Consider the following 21,501-nt stretch of genomic DNA (forward strand, 5'->3'; position numbering starts at 1 on the left):
TGGCCATGCTGCAATCCCTTCTCCATTCTCCTCTTGAGATCTTGGGGATGCACACACATGCACCCAGTGTGAGTTTAAGTCACTGGATCCAGAATTTGAACCACGGTCGACTACATGGGAGTCCAGCAACATAGCCAACTGCTGGTCCCCTAAAATAATTCTTTAAAACAGAAAGTAAACACTGGGGCCAACAGGTGGCTTGGTGGTTAAGGTGCTAGACTCCCATGTGGCCAACTGTGGCTCAAGTCCTAGACCCAGCTGCTTGAAAATCACACTAGGCCCATGTACGTGGGTGCATGCATGTGTGAATACCCAAAGTTCCACAAAGAGAATGTAGGAGATGGGATTATGGCATGGTCATCCCCCACAGGGGGTAATATCTCACTTTCCCTCTCTGTCTTTCTCCAACAAGGACACGTGCCCTATGACAAAAACCTAAAAAACAAACAAAAAAGTAAATACTGGGACCAGCAGTTGGCGTAATGGCTATGTCGCTGGACTCCCATGTAGTCGACTGTGGTTCGAGTCTCGGACCCAGTGGCTTAAAGTCACGCCGGGCACATGTGCGTGCATACCCAAGATTCCGAGAGGAGAATGGAGGAGAAGGGATTGGGGCATGGCCAACCCCCCTGGGGGGCGATTTCTCGCTTTCTGTCTCTCTGTCTCTGTCTGGTGAGCGCACGTGCCCTATAGCAAAAACCTCTCAAAAAAAAAAAAAAAGTAAATACTAAGTGATCAAGCACTGGTTGAGCAAGTTTTTCTTTGAAAAAACAAAGTCTTGCTATGTTGTGATCCTAGCTCAGAGTATAGGTACACGCTCATTTTTTTTCCTCCAGGCAAGGCTTCACTATGTTACTCAGATCAGCCTTCAACTCATGATCCCCCTACTTCAGCCTCCTGGTGTCACTGGGAAGCATTCCCCGGGGCCCAGTGGGAAAGACCAAAGTTTTACAAAATACTTCATTTGAACTGACAGGTAATGAGCAAATAAAAATAGGCAGGATGTTTGATATGGGAGGATTCCTTATCACTTGTCTTTACTAGGATTTTCTTCACTATTATTATTGCTTTTATAGAAGAGGTTGATGTTCACATAGAGGAGCTAGCAGCTGATGGTGGTTAAGGCGCTGGATTCCCACATGACCAATCATGGTTCAAGTCCTGAACCTAGCAGCTTGCTTTCTCTCTCTCTTTCGCGCTCTCTCCTAAGCACTCATGTCCTGTAGCAAATTAATAATAATAATAATGATAAATAAAATTAAATAAATAATAAAGAAGTTCTTGTCTAATAAAGATATTACTTAATGCACCTGCATAAGAGTTTAGACAAATACAGAAAGTTTTGTGAAGCTCATCATGAAGAAAAGGAAAGTAAAAATAAGATGTTCAAATTACTAACTCTTTGAATGTTGATTTATTTTTATTTATTTATTTTTTTTAACTACAGAAAAAAAAGAATAGAAGTAGCCTGATAGTGAACTCTTCTCTTCTGAAGCCTTCAAGAACTAAGCTGTTTTTTTTTTTTTTTTTTTTTTTCTTGGGCATGCACACACACGTGCCCGGCGTGAGTTTTAAGCCACGGGGTCCGGGATGTGAACCACAGTCAACTACGTGGGAGTCCAGCGACATAGTCATTATGCTAACTGCTGGTCCCTAAGAACTAAGCATTCTTTAAGGTCAAATAATTTTGCCACTCCTAGGCATAACTCAAAATCAAAGTTGCCCCGTTTTCTCCCCTCCAGGGTAAGACAAAGCATTCATTCAGTGTACTGATATAAAAAGACTATAGGAGCCAGCAGGTGGTGTGATGATTAAGTCACTGGACTCACACATCGCCAAGTAAAATTCAAGTCCCGGACCTGGCGGCTTACTTTCTCACTTTCCCTCTTTTTCTCTGATGAGGACACATGCCTTGTAATAAATTTTAAAAAATAATAATAATAAAATTCAGTAAATAACTCCTTTAAAAAAAAAAAAGACAATTGGGACCAGCAGTTAGTGTAATGTCTATGTCGCTGAACAACCATGTAGTCAACTGCGGTTCGCGTCCCGGACCTGGTGGCTTAAAACTCACGCCGGGCACATGTGCGTGCGTGCCCAAGATCCCGAGAGGAGAACGGAGGAGAAGAGATTGCGGTGTGGCTATCCCCCCGGGGAGTGATTTCTTGCTTTCTGTCTCTCTGTCTCTCTGTCGAGCGCACGCGCCCTATAGCAAAAACCTCTCCAAAAAAAAAAAAAAAAAGACTATTTATAAAGCGTATGGTAGAGACCAAATGGAAAGTTAGCAGCTGGCAGAGGTTAAAGGATTGGACTCCTACATGTCAGATCGAGATTAGAACCCCAGACTCAGCAGCTTAAAAATCACACCAAGCACATGTGCGTATGTGCCAAAAATCCTAAAAGGAGAATGGAAAAGGGACTGCAGTGTGCCTATGCCCCTGGGGGTGATTTATCACCTTCTGTCTCTCCATTGCATGCACACACCCACATGCCCTTCGGTAAAAAATTTAAAAACAAACAAACTAAATGCATCAAATGCCAGAAATCATCTTCCTTTCCAAAAAAGAAATATGTATAAATGTTCCGGACGACTAACCCAGTACATGGCTCTAAGTCCAAGTTCTTCTTTTCTTCACTTTGTAATAAATCTTCTATTTTCTCTCTGAGGAATTAGAAGAGACCGTGACCATCAGTACCTCAAAGGAATGAAGTCATCAACCAATAGAATAACCAGACTCAAACACAGTCTGGGTACAAGACTATGTGACAATACAGTGCTACAGAAACAGGTTACAACTTTTACATCCAAGACTTAAAGAAAAGTCTTTTATTTTGGCATATTGTTCTGAATTCGTGGCCCACTCCCTGCGGTCAGAGACACTGGACCATGGCTGTCAGGCCCTTGGTCCATACAGGTCTCACACACCCACTCAGGTCTCTTGCCTGGTCACAGGCAGCACCTACAAGCACAACACCCAGAACTCCATTTACGGTTTGCTGCAGCTGCACAAATTCTGACGAGCCACAATTAAATCGTGCTCCTCGCAGGACCACACCCATGTGTGTACTCCGATCGTGTGGCATCAGACTGACACCCCGCCACACGTTAGTCATTGTGCACTGGGTCTCAGTTTAGGAACTTACACTACTCGGTCTATGAACTTCTTCTGATCCTCAGGAACCGTCACGGGACACTTCGAGGTGTTAGGAGACACGTATGCGAGAGCTCCTGCACCATTGGCCTGTGAACGTTTCTCGTCGTACTGCTCTCTCAACTGTCTTTCCTCTTCTTGATTTAAATATGGAATGCCTACACACAATATTTAACAGAACACATTAGCAAAAATAACTGTTTAATGTATAATTGTTTTAGCAAACCAAAGAGTCATTTTTGTGCCCAGGAAAGATTTACCATTATTTAACTATATCTCGAAAAATTCAACAGAAGGGGAAAATGATTTTGAAATGTGTTTGCTTATTTACTCATTCTTCTTTCAACAAATATCTCTCTGGCACTACGCTGCACCAAGCACTAGATTAGGCCCTGGGGAGCTGGCAGGAAGTGAACAAGCAGGTCTGTTCTGTATGTGCTTAAGAGAACTACTTCTGACAAGATGATTAGAAAAGGCCCCTGTGAGAGGAAACCCGAAGAACGAGAATGAATCAGACATGCAAAGAGCCAAGGGAACAATATTTCTTCCTTCTTTTTTTGAGGGGGGGTAATTTTGCTATAGGGCACATGCATTCATCAATGAGACAGAGGGAGAGAGAGAAAAAATGACAGAGAAAAAGGGGGAAAGTAAGAAAATAAGAGGATGGCCACACCACAATCCCTTTTCCTCCTCTCAGGAGTGTGGGCTTACACGTGCCAGCATGTTCCTCAGACTGCCAGGTCTGGGATGCTAACCCAGTTGTCCACGTGGGACCCACCTACCTTCCCCACACCGCAAGCTGGCCCAGGGAAGGGTCTTTCAGTCATGGGAACCAAGTATAAAAGCCCAGAGTAAAGAAATGGCTTGGGATGTTCCAGAAACAATAAGAACGTTGGTATGGCCAGGACACGATGAGCAAAAGGGGAATGATAGGACATCAGGTTAGAGAGAGACTAGAGCAAGATCATGCAGCCCCTTACAGTAAGGCTATGGTAAGAAATGTATTTTATTAAAAGAGCAATGGGACATCGTTAGTTTTTGTCCCCCCCCCCTTTTTTTTTAGTTTTGCTATAAGGTGCTTGCACTTACTGGAAAAACACAGAAAGACAGGGAAAATGAGAAAGCACGCCCCAAGGAGATGGCCACACCACAATTCCTTCTTCCCTCAGAATTTTGGGCACACATGCATATGTGCCCAGTGTTTTTCAAGTCACCAGGTCCCGGATCACATAGCTGACCATGGGGAATCCAGCTACTTTAAGTACCACACTACCTGCTGGCCCACATCATCTGGTTTTAAACAAAATAACATCTGCTTTGCATTTAAAAGATCACTGTGAACTGTTCTGAGAGTAGACGTAGAGAGATCAGTTAGGAGAAACAGTCCAGGCAGGAGATGAAAGCTCAGATCAGAGGCTGAAAACTTTTTCTAAAAGGGCCAGAAATGGGAACCAGCAGTTAGCATAATGGCTATGTCACTGGACTCCCACGTAGTCGACTGTGGTTCGGGTCCCGGACCCGGTGGCTTAGAACTCACGCCGGGCGTGTGTGCGTGCGTGCCCAAGATCCCGAGAGGAGAATGGAGGAGAAGGGATTGCGGCATGACCATCCCCCCTGGGGGGTGATTTCTCGCTTTCTGTCTCTATGTCTCTCTCCGTCTGTCTGGCGAGCGCACGCACTCTATAGTGAAAATCTCTCCAAAAAAATAAATAAATAAATAATTTAAAAATAATAAAAGGGCCAGAAAGTCACTATTTTAGACTTGTAGCCACTTGGGATCGCTGTTGAGATACTTGACTCCACTGATGTAGCAAAAAAGCAGTAATACACAATGGAGATAGCTTGCCCCCAAATCCAGCAGTAGGTCTCTGTGTGTCCCGGGCTTAGCCTACAGAGATGCAAGGGTAGATGAAGAGAGTGATTTCCAAGACAGGAGAGAGAGGATTTACTGATAAAGTGGAGGTGAGGGCTAATAAAGGGAAAGGGGAAAAATTTTTACTGCTGGATGGTATGTGTCCTCAACTGGGAAGCGGGGAGGGAGGAATACCAACCCCCAAGTGGAATGTGGTCACACTGCAATCTTTTTTCCTCCATTTCTCCCCCACCATGATACTGGACACGTACACACACACACCTGTTATGTTTCTCAAGCCACTGGGCTGCAGTCAATCACCTGGGATCTAACTCCCATACATAGGGCTTAACATGCTGCACTAAGGGCCAGCCCCAAAAAAGGCAAAATTAAGACAGATCCCAACTGGCTGACCAGTTTGAATCCCAGCCTTGGCAGCTTGAAAAACATACTGGGTATGTGAACATGCAGACCAAAAATCCAACTGGACAAAGAAATGGAGAAGAAGGGATTACGGTGCGACCACACCCCACTGCGGGGTGCTTTCTCCCTCTGCCTTTCCCTGTCTCTCTCTGGCAGTGCATGCACACTCTACGGCAATTGAAAAAAATAAATCATGGGGCTGGCAGGTGGTGTGGTGGTTGGGGCACTGGATTCCCACACGGTCGACCACAGTTTGAGTCACGCACCTGCTGGCTTGCTTTCTCACTTTTCTTCTCTCTTTCCCTGGTCAAATGAAATGGTAATTATAATAAATAAAATTAGATATAAAATAATTTTAAATGAAAAACGAAATCACACTGCTACCTGTCTATTTAGTTTAAGCAACTGCGAAGATGGGCCACTAAGTGAGTTGAGAAAAACTAGGGGAAGAACAAGCATGGGAGTATATAAAATGATTTTAAATGAAAAACGAAATCACACTGCTGTCTATCTGGTTTAAGCAACTGCGAAGATGGGCCACTAAGTGAGTTGAGAAAAACTAGGGGAAGAACAAGCATGGGAGTCCAGGGAGTGGAAATCAAAAGCTACATTCTGGACATATTAAAGAAGTTAAAGTATCGATAAAGAGTTGGCGATGGAAACCTATAGCTCAAGAGGAAGGTGGTGAGATACAAATGTAGTCACCATCACAGGATGGTAATAGTAAAAGCCACAGCTGCTACTGAACTTTGTAGAAAGAATGACAGAATCAGAAAAATACCACTTGTCAACAGCAATAGCTGTCTGAACTAAGGCTCACTGACAGATACTAAGACTAATTAGCAAAAAAAGTGGTCCAGGGGCCAGCAGATGAAATGGTGGTTACGGCAGCAGACTGCCATATGGTCGCCTGAAGAGACAGCCCTGAAAAGAATGGTGGCTCCTGTGGAAGGGGAAATTCAGGTGCTCTGAAAGTGGCACGAGGAGGCACCAGCAGATCGATGGCTAATGGCTATGTCGCTGAATTCCCATGCAGTTGACCACAGTCTGAGTCCTGGACCTGGCGGCTTGAAACTTACACAGGGTGCGTGTGTGCACGTGCCTAAGATCCCGAGAGGAGAAAGGAGGAGAAGGGGCTGCAGTGTGGCCATTCCTGGGGGTGGGGGTATGATTTCTTGCTCTCTGTCGCTCTGGTGAGCAAACATGCCCTATAGCAAAAATCTCTCTAAAAAAAAAAAAAAAAAAGGACCAAGAAGAAACCAGAATACTGAGCACAGCCCAGCCAGAGAGGGAAAAAGAGTGAGAAGTAAAACTACTTGCCTCTAAGAGGGCTGAAGGGAGATCAGTACCAAGAGTCGTCACCTGGTTCCCTGTCAGGCTTCAGACAAGACAGCCAGAGGAAAAGGTTGTGGCATTTACAAAGTGTTACCGGAGAGGTTTGCTAATGAGGGGAAATGACAGCCTAAATCAGATCCAGAGACTATCAACAACAGCATGGGGATAGGTCTTGGTAATAATGGAGTTCTGCTTCTGTTTTAAACAAAATATTCTAAGGTTCAACCATAAAAGTGAGAATGAAGCATCTTCCAATTTGGTTGTGTCTTTTCTTTTATGAAAATAAAACTAGCAGTCTGGAAACTAAATATCCATGAGTACTGTGCTAAAGTAGTTCCTTCAAAAGATGTTTGTGCAATGCCACTATCATGCACTAAATACATTTGGAACTGGGACCAGCAGTTAGCGTAATGGCTATGTCGCTGGACTCCCATGTAGTCGACTATGGTTAGAGTCCAAGACCCGGTGACTTAAACTCATGCCAGGTGCCTGTGTGTGCGTGCCCAAGATCCCGAGAGAATGGAGGAGAAGGGATTGTGGCGTGGCCATCCCCCCTGGGGGTGATTTCTCACTTTCTGTCTCTCTGTCTCTCCCTGTCTTTCTGGTGAGCACACACACCCTATAGCAAAATGGTTCACTATGTTAAGCAGTTTTGACTGCAAAATTTTCTTTAGTATTTCCAAAGATCAAAATCACCAATATAAATTGATATGCATTGGGGCCGACAAGTGGCATGATAGTTGGGACATTGGAATTCCACATGGCCAACGGAGTTTCAAATCGCAGACATCGTGGCTTGCTTTCTCATTTTCTCTCTCTCTCTTTGATGACTATAGTAACAATAATAATAGTAATAATAAATAAAATAAATAATTTTTAAAAATTAAGATGCAGCACCTACTAGCGCCCTCACAACACAATATGGCACAAGAAAAAAAAATTCTAAAGGCCTCAGAAGGAGATCATGCTAAGATAGTCCATTTGAAACCTATGTACCTTTTTTGAAAACAACCTTGTTCTTTTCTTGCATTAAATCTCCTTCCTTACTTCGTTTAATAATTCTACATTCATCATAAGAAAAAAATACAATTTATGAAAATTATTAAATTCAAATAGTTATTGACCTTACAGCAGTATGTACTTAATACCACTGGGGAAAAGGTTATTAAGTGAAGGAAAGGAAATTAATGAAGCAAAAGGAAGAGGTCAGAGGGGGCCCAACGTGTGGCATGGCAGCAAGGCGAACTCACATGGGAAGGTTCTAAGTCTAGGCCCAGAGACATCCCTGAGCACACCTGGTGTAAGCATGCCCATGATCCAGGGCTGGGTAAAGTTGAGGGCAAATGATGGCATCAAGAACTTCCTGGGGTTGGGAACCAGCAGTTAGCGTAATGGCTATGTCGCTGGACTCCCACGTAGTCGACCACTGTTCGCGTCCCGGACCCGGTGGCTTAAAACTCACGCCGGGCGCATGTGCGTGCGTGCCCAAGATCCAGAGAGGAGAATGGAAGAGAAGGGACTGCGGCGTGACCATCCCCCCTGGGGGGTGATTTCTCACTTTCTGTCTCTATGTCTCTCTCTGTCTGTCTGGCGAGCGTATGCGCCCTATAGCGAAAACCTCTCCAAAATTAAAAAAAAAAAAAAAAAAAAGAACTTCCTGGGATTGCTGTCTTTGCCTCTCTTACTCGTGGAATAAATAAATAAACTTCTTAAAAGCAGTTTAGGACCGGGACCAGCAGTTAGCGTAATGGCTATGTTGCTGGACTCCCATGTAGTCGACCGCAGTTTGTGTCCCGGACACAGTGGCTTAAATTCATGCCGGACGCGTGCGCGTGCGTGCCCAAGATCCCGAGAGGAGAACAGAGGAGAAGGGATTGCGGCATGGCCATCCCCCCAGGGGGTGATTTCTCACTTTCTGTCTCTCTGTCTCTGTCTGTCTGGCGAGTGCACACCCCCTATAGAGAAAACCTCTTAAACAAACAAACAAACAAACAAACACCAGAGCTGTCCATGAGGGTTGAGCAGTTAGCAGGTAGAATGGTAGTTAAAGGTGCAGGATTCCCACTGACTCCCGCACGGTTCTTGTCCCGAACCTGTGAGCTTGCTTTCTTGCTTTTGCTTTCTCTCTCTCTCTGGTCAAATTTTAAAAATAATAATAACAAATAGAATTAAATAAATACATAATTACTTTTTCAAAAATGTTTAGGAAAAAAGGGCGAGCCACCCTGGTATGATCCAAGGCCCAGTCCTCATGCACCCATGAATTCATCAGCTATTTAACATGACCTCCTGATTCAGGAGACTCATGCTGTGCCCTGGGGATGTGAAAGAACAGAACGCAACCCCTCCCCCAGGGTGCCCGTCAACCTAGCACACTGAAAGGTGGACGTTAATGATCGTGCAGTCTCTGTAGACGTGTGTTCTCCTATGTGAAACCGAGAAACTGTCTACAGAGACTGCACGATCGTTAACGTCAAATGCCAAATGGAAGGGGGGCATTTGTTAGCATTACTGGAATACAGCTACTTTTAGAAGTGCTAGGTCACTTTTCATACTGGGAGAAAAGGGGAGCACTGCCTACAGGTAGTACATTAGGAGACTAACTCACATCAGTGGTGTGCTCCTAAAAATCACTCAATAACATCAGGACTTTAAGAGGCCTCATCCGAACTAAATGAAGCAGGGGACCAACAGATGGCATAGTGGTTACGTTGCTGGACTTCCACATAGTCAACCATGGTTCAAGTCCCAGACCCAGTGGCTTAAACTCCTCTCCAAGAGGAGAATGGAGAAGGGATTGTAGTGTGGACATCCCCCCTGGGGGGTGATTTCTTGCTTTCTATCTTCTTGGCGAACACACAGGCCTTATAACAAAAATCTCTCTTAAAAAGAAAAGAATAAAAGGAACTAAATGAAGCAGAATCTTACTCTCCTCCTCTGTTCATGGTTGACAAAATTAAAAAAAAAAAAAGAAAAGTTCCAGCTAAGAGAGTTAAAAAAAGTTCTAAGGCTACTTATTTGGTGTACTGGAACTCCGAGGTTCTGTTTCAGATGGCAAGCACAGAATGAGAAAAGGTTAGATTTACTTTCCAAGGACATTTTGAAGGCTTATAAATGCTAAAGATGAGTCACATGTCATCTTACCATTGCGAAAAACTTTATTAAAATCAAATCCTTGGCTGGCTAGAAAGTCAATGCTGGAGCTCTGAAACGAGAGTAAACAAAACAGACATCTCAGTGACAGCAGCAGCAGCTAAGTGACAAGAAGCAGAAAAGTAACCCAGGCCAGTAAACAAAGTCAACCAGGCAAGGAGGCAAGGTGCCAAAGGCAGAAGACAAGAGGTTCTGCCTCCACAGCTGCCAGAGGACCCATTAATTTACTTAAAATAGCTCAGGTCTTCTTTATAGCTTATGTAACAAACATACTATGTTTCGCGATGTATTTCTTTTTAAACCCGCTGGGTCAGCAGATATTCACCCAATTAGCAGAAAGCCCCTGACCTCTTGATTGATGTACTGACTACAAATAGAAATAAAATGTCTATCTTATCCTACCCCAAGTTCAAGTTTAAGACATTTCGTAAGTGCAGGGTATACACAAAACATCAATATCCACCTCAGATCAGGTATTGAAAACCCAAACTGGGCACTTTTTCTTTTTTTAAAGAGATTTTTGGTATAGGACGTGTGCACTTGCCAGAGACACAAACAGAGACAGAGAGATGGAAAGCAAGAAATCACTCCCCAAGAGGGATGGCCACGCCACAATCCCTTCTCCTCCATTCTCCTCTCAGGATTTTGGGCACTGGGAACCAGTGGTTAGCATAATGTCTATGTCGCTGGATTCCCACGTAGTTGACCGCGGGTCGCATTCTGGACCCAGTGGCTTAGAACTCACGCCAGGCGTGTGTGCGTGCGTGCCCAAGATCCTGAGAGAATGGAGGAGAAGGGATTGCGGCGTGACCGTCCCCTCTTGGGGGGGTGATTTCTTGCTTTCTGTCTCTATGTCTCTCTCTGTCTGTCTGGCGAGCACACGCGCCCTGTAGCGAAAAAACCTCTCAAAAAAAAAAAAAAAAGGATTTTGGGCACACACACACACACTACATGGGAGTCCAGTGACATAACCATTATGCCATACTCTGGTCCCAAAACTGGGCACTTCTAATGTTCAAGAACAACAACAAAAAGGTTTCCATAACAAGCCTTACCAAATAAACATACCTTAAAACTAGGAGGAGCTGAAATATGTTAAGTAGATTCAAATACAAAGTATTAAGTAAGGAGCCAGCAAGTGGCATAGTGATTGAGGCGCTGAACTCTCACTTGGCTGGCCACAGTTGAAGTCCCAAACTTGGAGGCTTGCTCTCTCTTCCTCTCTCTGTCTCTATCTGGTGAGTGCCATGTGCCCTACAACATACTGAAAAATAATACTAAATAAAAAACTAATTAAATAATCCTTTAAAAATACATTAATAATGCTACAGATGGTATACAGTATGGCAATGTCATAAAGTTCCCACTCAGATTCACTGAGGAGAGGGAGACATTAGTGCAGCTATGCAAACTGTATTCTTGGCTGAGTCAGAACATCAGCAGGCCACACATCTGAATCACTGTAATCTGGTCCCTCAGAGCACCTTTACTGAACGGAACTCTGACATTATACCATCAGTCCAGATCTAAGGACACTGCAACATTCAATCCTATTAAACTTAGCCCAGAACCCACTTCAGAGATGTGTTTGAAGACAAGGTTTTCTACATTAACGGTTTCCTTAAAATTCTAGGATCAGGACCCAGCAGATTGCCTAATGGTTACATTGCTGGACTCTCATTTAATCGACCGCAGTTTGAGTCTCAGACCCAGTGACTTAAAACTCACGCCAGGGAGACCAGCAGTTGGCGTAGTGGCTACGTCGCTCAACTCCCATGTAGTCAATCACGGTTTGAGTCCTGGACCCGGTGGCTTAAACTCACGCCGGGCACATGAGCGTGCGTGCCCAAGATCCCGAGAAGAGAATGAAGGAGAATGGCATGGCCATTCCCCGTGGGCGGTGATTTCTCGCTTTTGTCTCTCTGTCTCTCTCTGTCTTTCGGGAGAGCACACACGCCCTATAGCAAAAACCTCTCTCCCCCCCAAAAAAAAATTGTATGCAGAAAGGTAAATATCAGGCCCCCTGTAACCTAGTGGTTAAGGGAGTTGGATGTCATGTGGCTGACTGGGTCTCAATTCCCACAGCCCCAACTATCTGGAGAAGTAAAGGAGAAGGGAATGCAGCATGATATGCCCCGTTGATGGGGGTTATTTTCTCCCTCTCCCTCTGTCCTCTGTCTCTACATGGCAAGGACACATGCCCTGTGGCAACTGAAAAAAAATAGTAAATACCATATGTATGTTTTCTTTTAACTCTATTTATTTTATTCATAAGAGCAAGCATACATATGCAGATGAGAGACACAGAGAGATGCAAACACCCTAAACAGGTTTTCATCATGCATGATCCCTTCCCTCTCCCCTAGCCCTGCAGCTCCTCAGGATCTTAGATGCATATACATTCAGCATGCTTTCAGGTCAACAGAGGATCCAAGCCCACAGTGGGCCCTGTGCCTGCAGGACTGCAGTTCAGCATGCTACCACCCGTTCCACTGAGTAGTGAACACAAATTCTTTCTAAGACATGGAGGAGCCAGGACTAGCAGTTGGTGTAATGGCTATGTTGCTGGACTCTGTAGTCAACCATGGTACGAGTCCCACACCCGCGGCTTAAACTCACGCGAGGCGCATGTGAGTACGTGCCCAAGATACTGAGAAGAGAATGGAGGAGAAGGGATTGAGGCTGGCCATCCCCGTTGGGGTGAGTGATTTCTTGCTTTCTGTCTCTCTGTCTCTGTCTTTCTGGCGAGTGCATGCGCCCTATAGCAAAAATCTCTCAAAAAAAAAGAAAAAGAAAAGAAACTCACACTGGGCACGTGTGTGTGCATGTCCAAAATCCAAAGAGGAGAATGGAGGTGAAGGGATTGCAGCATGGTCATCCCCCGTGTGTGTGTATGTGTGTGTGTGTGCCGGGGGTTAGTTCTCACTTTCTCTGTCTCTCCGGTGAGTGTAGACGCCCTACAGCAAAGATCACTTAAAAAAAAAAATTTAGTCTTTTATAACTGCATAATCACTTAAACACAAGACAAGAGAATGATGGCAAGACTCAACTCAATTTGTGTTTCTACTGGGAGAGGAGCTAGGATGCAAGATTATAAAGGAGAAAAGATCAGCCCTTATCTTTAATCACACATCCATACATCCATACCACTCACTCACTCACATTTTCCTGATCCATTAAAAGAGATAATCAAGGGACCAGCAGTTAGCGTAACAGCTATGTCGCTGAACTCTCATGTAGTGAACTGCAGTTCAAATCCCAGACCCAGTAGCTTAAACTCATGCCGGGTGCGTGTGCATGCATGCCCAAAATATCAAGAGGAGAATGGAGAGGGGACTGTGGTGTGGTCATCCCCCCTGGGGGGGTGATTTCTTGCTGTCTGTCGGTAGGGATAGGCTGGCCTTGCCGTTACCCAAAGTGTTCAGCCAGGTCCTGGAAATTTGCAAGACAGGGAAACACCACTGTTAATAAAAGGTTTTCATCATGCATGATCCCTTCCCTCTCCCCTAGCCCTGCAGCTCCTCAGGATCTTAGATGCATATACATTCAGCATGCTTTCAGGTCAACAGACGATCCAAGCCCACAGTGGGCCCTGTGCCTGCAGGACTGCAGTTCAGCATGCTACCACCCGTTCCACTGAGTAGTGAACACAAATTCTTTCTAAGACATGGAGGAGCCAGGACTAGCAGTTGGTGTAATGGCTATGTTGCTGGACTCTGTAGTCAACCATGGTACGAGTCCCACACCCGCGGCTTAAACTCACGCGAGGCGCATGTGAGTACGTGCCCAAGATACTGAGAAGAGAATGGAGGAGAAGGGATTGAGGCTGGCCATCCCCGTTGGGGTGAGTGATTTCTTGCTTTCTGTCTCTCTGTCTCTGTCTTTCTGGCGAGTGCATGCGCCCTATAGCAAAAATCTCTCAAAAAAAAAGAAAAAGAAAAGAAACTCACACTGGGCACGTGTGTGTGCATGTCCAAAATCCAAAGAGGAGAATGGAGGTGAAGGGATTGCAGCATGGTCATCCCCCGTGTGTGTGTATGTGTGTGTGCCGGGGGTTAGTTCTCACTTTCTCTGTCTCTCCGGTGAGTGTACACGCCCTACAGCAAAGATCACTTAAAAAAAAAATTTAGTCTTTTATAACTGCATAATCACTTAAACACAAGACAAGAGAATGATGGCAAGACTCAACTCAATTTGTGTTTCTACTGGGAGAGGAGCTAGGATGCAAGATTATAAAGGAGAAAAGATCAGCCCTTATCTTTAATCACACATCCATACATCCATACCACTCACTCACTCACATTTTCCTGATCCATTAAAAGAGATAATCAAGGGACCAGCAGTTAGCGTAACAGCTATGTCGCTGAACTCTCATGTAGTGAACTGCAGTTCAAATCCCAGACCCAGTAGCTTAAACTCATGCCGGGTGCGTGTGCATGCATGCCCAAAATATCAAGAGGAGAATGGAGAGGGGACTGTGGTGTGGTCATCCCCCCTGGGGGGGTGATTTCTTGCTTTCTGTCTGTCTTGCACACATACCCTATAGCAAAAACCTCTCCAAAAAAAGAGACAAATCATCAAGAGGGCAGAAATAGGGAACTTAATATTTACTAAGTGTCTACCAGGTGCCATGATTTAAATTTCCCCAAAATTCATGTGTTGAAATTCGGCTGTGATGGAATTAAGGTGAAAGTTTAATCCAACTATTGTGTTGAAAGGTAGGCTTTTGGGAGGAAATTAGGAATAAGGTCATTAGTGTGGGTCATCATGACTGAGTCCTGGAAGGTGCACAAGAAGGAATGAAACCAGAACAGACACACAGGACACACACGGCACGTGTTCCTGCATTCCATCATCTTGCAATGCAGCTGGGCCTGGACCTCCAAACCAGGAGCCGAATAAGTCTCTATTCTTTTTTTGGCAGGGAGAGGTATTTGCTATAGGACGTGTGCTCGCCAGAAAGACAGAGAGAGATAGAAAGCGAGAAATCACCCCCCAGAGGGGATGGCCACACCGCAATCCCTTGTCCTCCATTCTCCTCTCGGGATCTTAGGCATGCATGCACATGCGCCCGGCATGAGTTTAAGCCATCGGGTCCAGGACTTGAACCACAGTCAACTACACTGGAGTCCAACAACATAGCTGTTACGCCAACTGCTGGTCTCAAGTCTCTATTCTTAAAAGTCGCCATTTCAGGTCTTTTCTGTTATTAGCAACAGAATGGACTAGAACACTAGGTCAGTTACAATTCTAGAAGGAATATTCTAAGAGGGTATCTGTCTGCACCCTTAACTTGGCTGCCTTTCTCCTCAAGAAGAAACAGTATCCTTTTCCCACTCTCTGTATTCTAACTGGTGAGCTTGGGGAAGAAAACAGCGTAAGCAGTTGAGACCCTTCCGGGCTCTCTCTTTTTGGAAGCAAGACAGAAATATTCTGTTCTTCCAGAAAATAAAGCTGTACTGGTGGAGTGAGTCCAAGTAGAATGGGCTAGAGAGAAGTCTGAAAGTCTGGATATGAAGGTATAACTCAAGGGTACCATATTGAAGATGCCAGATAGGGTCAGACTGCAAAGCCATGTTCTCAAATTCAGCTTTATGACTGGGTCGCCGGGAAATAAAGGCATTTTTGCATAGAAAAACATGCCATGACTTTCCCAACAACCTAATAATAGTAAAGTTCACGTTCTGATTTCCATCTGCCTATCCTAGTCCTTGATCCATTCTGAAGTAAAGGTGGAGATAATGATATCATTACTCCATAACTCTAAAACTGAAGGTCAGCGAGGTGAAATGATCAGCCCGAAGCCCAAAGGTAGTAGTACCAAGTATGAAAAGAGAATTCTTTTCCACACTCCCACACTGCCTTGTCAATAATTCATAAAAGAAAAAATTCAAGTATGCTACTAACCTGACAGACAAACTTGACATCTGGCGAGGATCTATTGAAGGGTTTCGGGAAAACATAGAAGTTAAACGACTTCGTTATATACCTGGAAAAATTCGATAAAAGGAGACTTAGGGGCATAGGTTATACCATAACAAAAAAAATTCCCAGTTTGGTAAAACAACCTACTTGGAATCTGTGTTGTCATACTTAAAAGTGCAAAGGCCAAACTGAAAGAGCAAAAAGTCCATGGAATGCTGGAAAAGGGAAATAAGACATCCGTTACAACAGTGCTGCACATTCGGCATGAGCAACAGTACTCTCAATCAGATGGGCTTTCTGAGTTACTCAACTTGACTCTGGCAGAATACTTCTGATGAGAACAGATAACTCAGATGATGTATCAGAAGCATTATTAATTTACATCCATTTATTTTTTTTCCCCAATTCAACATTTATCCATCAATGAGAACATATTAGTTCTGTTTCCAAATGATTAAAATAACCATAGTTCCCCAAAATCAAATTAATATTAAAAATACATATAAAAGTTTCCCAAAATGTTTTCCAGCAAACAATTATTTTTGCTGTTGAAGTATCACTAAAGTATTTTTTCTTGGCTAGACTTGAGAAGCACTACACTTAGGGAACTCTAATGTCCAAGTATAATGATTGTATTTCTCTATAATCAACATAAGAACCAATACAGGAGAGAAAAAGATGCCCTAGCACATCCACTTGCCTTTTTAAGCTTTTGATACCTTTCTTCTGGAGTATCAAAACCATTTGTTAATGCAGTGACTGAAGGTCCATCGCTGATTCCTAGATTAAAAAGAAAAAAAAAATGTTGTTGGGGCTGGCAGGTGGCATGGTGGTTGGAATGCTGGACTCCCACATGACTGACTGTGGTTTGAGTCCTGCACCTGGAGGCTTGCTTTTTCACCTTTCTGCTCTGGTTCTGTCTCTCTCTGGTGAAGTTTAAAAAAAAATAAAAAATAAAAATAATAATAATAATTAAAAATTTAAATAATTATTCAAAAGTTAATTTAGTAATAATAAATGCTAACCTAAAAATGTCTGTCAACCATTCAATGCCTCTATAATTTCACAGTCTTTTTTTTTTCTAATTGCAAAGGACACATGGGTAGGGGGAGCAACCCCCAAAAGGACACAGTCACGCCACAATCCCTCTTCTTCTACTACTCCATCCTGTTGGGATTTTGGGTACACATGCACACATGACAAGTCTATTTTTCAAGCCACTAGGCCAAGACTCAAACCATAATCAGCCATGTGGGTCCTCCTTTAACCACGAGGCTATAGCATCAGTCTTAATTTCATATGCTCATGAATTAAGGTGAACTGGAAGTGAGTAGTTCCTACATCCCTTTTTCAAAATTAGCATTAATTTCACCTGCCACCAACCTACACTCTATAAACAATAAACTTACAGATGTGTTTCAACTTCAAAATGGGCAGTTCAAAACACCTCTACGCTTAAATAAGTTTTGCTGCATAATCAGACATCAACAAATCTTTATATTATTGCTAGAGTACTAGTCTTGGTCTCTGGTTTGGAGTAGCATGTCTGTAACAAAGGTATTTTCCAGGTCAAGAGAAAATTATTTCTGGTGAAAACTCTTAACTTCTTAGGGGACTGACGCCACCTAGAAATTTTTTTAAACATGTGCAATCAGGTAGTAAAAATATCCATCTACACGAAAAGGAGCAAATTGTCCATGCTGACATCTACTTCAAAAATGAATCTTTATTCTCTCCCCAAAAGACAAAACCTTTCGAGTATAAGTCTGGGTGAAGTATTACACACACACACACACACACACACACACACCTGCAATGAACACTTCCACTAATGCATAAAGGAATATCCTCATTTACCTTCAAAAGCATAGCCCCAGGCAGTCCCAGAAAGAAAATATTGTAAGAGTTTATTTGAATAAGGTGTCTTGAGTAAATGCTGGTTGCCAGAGGCTTGGGGAAGGGAAGAATGGAGAGTATAAAGTGATGGAGACCCAATTTGGGAAGATGAAAAAGGAGACCCAATTTGGGAAGATGAAAAAGTTCCAGAGATGGATGATGAAGACTGCACCACAAGGTCAATGTATTTATTGCCACTGTAAACACACCTTAAAAATGGCTAATATGGGGACCAGCAGATGGCATAATGGTTATGTTGTTGGACTCCCATTAAGTCAATGGCGGTTCAAATCCCAGACCTGGCCGCTTAAACTCATACTGGGTGCATGTGCAAGCATGCCCAAGATCCCCAAGATCCGGAGAGGAGAAAGGAGAAGGGATTGCAGCGTGGCCATCCTGCTTTCCATCTCTCTCACTCTTTCTAGCGAGCACATGTACCCTATTGCAAAAACCTCTCCCCTGCAAAAAAAAAAAAAAAAAAAAGGGCTAAAATGGTAACAATGGTTACAAAGATTTTTTTAAAAGCCTGACCCTAATCCTCAAGCTTTCTACCCCACACATGTCAAGCTGTTTTAAATCAACAAAACCATAATCTCTATCTGGAATCCTCAGGGCCTGCACAATCACAAATCTGCTCGGCAAGTCTCCGTGTTCCTGAAACGTTTAAATGCTGAGACACGTGTCAGCAGCGCTGAGACTCAAGCAGCACACCCAAGGCTACACGCGGCAAGAGCAGCCTGCAGGCATGAAAAACTGGGGCCCTGAAGAAGCCCTGGCTACACGTTGCAAAGATCTAGGTCTGAATTTGCAAGGAAGGGATACCTGAAAATTCCCCATCGATGGCGAAGAAGTCAGCCTCCTCTATGGCTTGGTACACTTTCTGAAGGTTACTCTTAAAATCTGCGGAGAAACCGAAAAGAGGCTCAGCAACAGTGGCCTGGCTTCCTGCTCAAAGGCTTCTAAGGGGAGAGGGAAGGAAGGCCCAGGAGCTCCTGAGGCCGCGGCCAAAGGAGGACAAAGTTCCGGAGCCTTGCATGGATAGGAGGGGGTCAAGAACTCCAGGGGTGCACGAACCAGCCAGGGTCAACACTACTACGAACGCTGCATGGGCCAAAGAGGACAAGGCCCGAGGAGTGCACGGGCCTGAAAGTAACGAGACCCTAGAGGGTTCCGGGATCCTCGGAAAAGAATGCCCCTGGACGCAAGGTCTGCAGCAAGTCAACGCCCCACGACGTCCCCGGGCTTAAGGGCAGCAAAGCCCTGAGGGGTTGCCTAAGCCTCGAAACCCGCCAAACAGCCCGACCATGGTCGGGGCCTAGCAAGCCAGAGACGTGGTGCGGGGACGCGGGGAGGTGCACGGCAGACACGCACTGCTCCTGATTATCTCCATTCTGCAGAGTGGCCGGAATCCCGGCCCTGCCCCGGCCGGCCTCAGCCGTTCTACACCGAGAGATTCGCCGCTTCCGCGGCAGCAGAGGAAGCGGCAGGGGAGACCACGGCGGCCACTTCCGGAAACAGCGCGCGCCCACTGCGCCTGCGTAGACTCTTGCGTCACGCCGGGGGCGGGGCGAGGTCAGGACTCCCTTTACGCCTCCCAGGGAAGGAGGACGGGCGTGGTTATTAAAGACCCAAAGGTGTGGCCTAATTCGTGGAACTTTGACTTTAGAATAGGCTTGTCCTGTCATTCAGTAGGACAACAAATATTTATTGGGTTGATATTATGTGCCAGCCCCTGTGATAGGGTAAGGACACAGTGATGAACAGATAAACATGGCCCCTGCCCTATTGGAGCTTAAACTGGGGTCCTGAGGCTGCGGGCCGAACAGGGACATGTCCCAGAAAGGTGCTTGAGCCGAGAGGGGATAGGAGGAGGTCCGTACCCAAAAAGGTGCACGGAGCAGCTGGGATCAACTCGGGAAAAGAGGAGAGTCAGGCAGGAATCAAATGTGACACAATAATCGCTAGGAAGACAAAAAGCAGATAATAGAGGGGTCAGGGAAAGCAGAGCTAAGATTTTCATCTACTGCACTAGCCATAGGAGATACCATGGTAGCCACAACAAATGAGATGTTGCCCTAACAGAAATGTATTTTTTAATAAATATTTATTTATTTAATTCCATTTGTTACTATTTTTTATTTGAACAGAGAGAGACAGAGCAAAAGGGGAAGTGAGGAAGAAAGCTGCCAGAGAGAGAGAGAAAGTGAGAAAGCAAGCCACAGATCCAGGACTTGAACTGGGGTCAGCCATGTGGGAGTGTCCAGCGCCTCAGCCACCACGCCACCTGCTGGTCCCTAGAAATGTATTTTTATTTACTTATTTTTTATTATCATCATAATCTTGTTTATATTGGGGACCAGCAGGTGGCGTGGTGGTTAAGGCTTGGATACTCCCACAGGGCCCGGCAGGGGTTTGGGTCACTCCCACATGGCAGACCAGGGTTCAAGCCTTGAATCTGTTGGCTTGCTTTCTCACTTCCTCTCTCTCTCACTCTCACCCTCTGTCTCTCTCTGATCAAACTAAAAAAATAAATGAATGAATAAGTAAAATAAATAATTTAAAAAATAATCTTGTTTATATTACATTGGATTGCATATAACTTTACAGTGTATTACATTGCTTTTTCAGAAGGGAATGCCATGCATGTCAGTCAGTACAGAGACATTAATCTCCCCACTTCATCATTCAATACCTTTTCATTGTTTTTCCCAATCATTATTATTATTATTTCAATTATTTTTAAATAATCAATCACTATTTCTCATTTTGCTTGTAAAAAGACTTTACCCATCATGAAATACTTCTCAAACCAGTTCAATTGAGAATACTATACATGTCATCATCGACAAGTATTAAGCCATATCTGTTTCCCATTAACATCCTGCCTCTCTATTCTCTTTCTTTCTCTATCCTCTTCTTTTCACCCCCCCCAATTAGAAATGTTTTTTGATTTGAGGTTACTGTTAATCCCAAAGTCTAGCACTGAGTTTACCCGTAGTTGACATAAACAAGGGTTGAGTGGATGGGTTCATGATGATCTTTCACAAAAACAAACACTGAAGTTGGTCTAGCTCATTCACTTATTAGGTCCTGCAGTTGTTTTGAGGGTCGGGGGAGATAATGTATGTGAATTATAAAGTACTGTCTAAATAGATCTGTATAAACAACCGTTTAATGGAAATGGAGTTTCAGTTTGGGAAGATGAAAAAGTCCTGGAAATGAAGGGTGACGAAGCCTGCACGACGTGAATGTGCTTAATTCCGCTGACTTGTATAATTAACAATGAGTAAAATGGTAAATTTAAAGTATTAAATGTAGCTGCTACTGCAAATTTAAAAAATAAAAATTAAAAAAAAGGCTTATACGCGTTGCTGGCTTATCCTCCAGAAAATTAGTTTACACGCTCTCTGCCCTGGCCGGGAGATTACTAAAAAGCTGACCAATTTTTTTTTTTTTTTCACTCTTTGACCATTTGGTAGGTTGGGGGGGAAAAAGTGTCATTCAAATCGCACTTTAGCAAACTCCAGGCCAGCGATTTAAAAGAGATAATAATCAGCTTAAGTCTCAACACACCAAGATGCAAGGGGGTAAAATGCGGTGACTAGTTCCCGTTATTCTCAACACCGCGTGTGAAACTTTAGCCGTGGTTCTGTGATTCTCTACAAAACATTGTGGAAAATATAGTGTAGTCTTGGAACACTACTCCAATTTCTGAGCAAAGCTATTTCCTCGGGATACAGAAACTGCCGCCGAGGAGAAGCTACA

At 44.1% G+C, this 21,501-nt stretch overlaps 1 protein-coding gene across 1 annotated transcript in view; it reads right to left on the reverse strand.

Moving 5' to 3' along the window:
- The window catches only part of PARN (poly(A)-specific ribonuclease), a 190,185-nt gene extending 170,921 nt beyond the window's left edge, over positions 1 to 19,264 (reverse strand). The window contains exons 1-8 of the mRNA XM_006146547.3: positions 19,108 to 19,264; positions 18,559 to 18,636; positions 16,541 to 16,620; positions 15,988 to 16,055; positions 15,823 to 15,904; positions 9,907 to 9,967; positions 3,145 to 3,310; positions 2,597 to 2,662 (exon numbers count right to left, since the gene is read on the reverse strand). Coding sequence (XP_006146609.1) covers positions 2,597 to 2,662; positions 3,145 to 3,310; positions 9,907 to 9,967; positions 15,823 to 15,904; positions 15,988 to 16,055; positions 16,541 to 16,620; positions 18,559 to 18,636; positions 19,108 to 19,126 — 620 coding nt within the window. The 5' untranslated portion in view covers positions 19,127 to 19,264. The remainder of the gene's footprint in view (positions 1 to 2,596; positions 2,663 to 3,144; positions 3,311 to 9,906; positions 9,968 to 15,822; positions 15,905 to 15,987; positions 16,056 to 16,540; positions 16,621 to 18,558; positions 18,637 to 19,107) is intronic.
- Positions 19,265 to 21,501: the final 2,237 nt, after the last annotated feature.

Source organism: Tupaia chinensis, unplaced genomic scaffold, assembly GCF_000334495.1.
Source record: "Tupaia chinensis unplaced genomic scaffold, TupChi_1.0 Scaffold000182_1, whole genome shotgun sequence".
Lineage (NCBI taxonomy): Eukaryota > Metazoa > Chordata > Mammalia > Scandentia > Tupaiidae > Tupaia > Tupaia belangeri.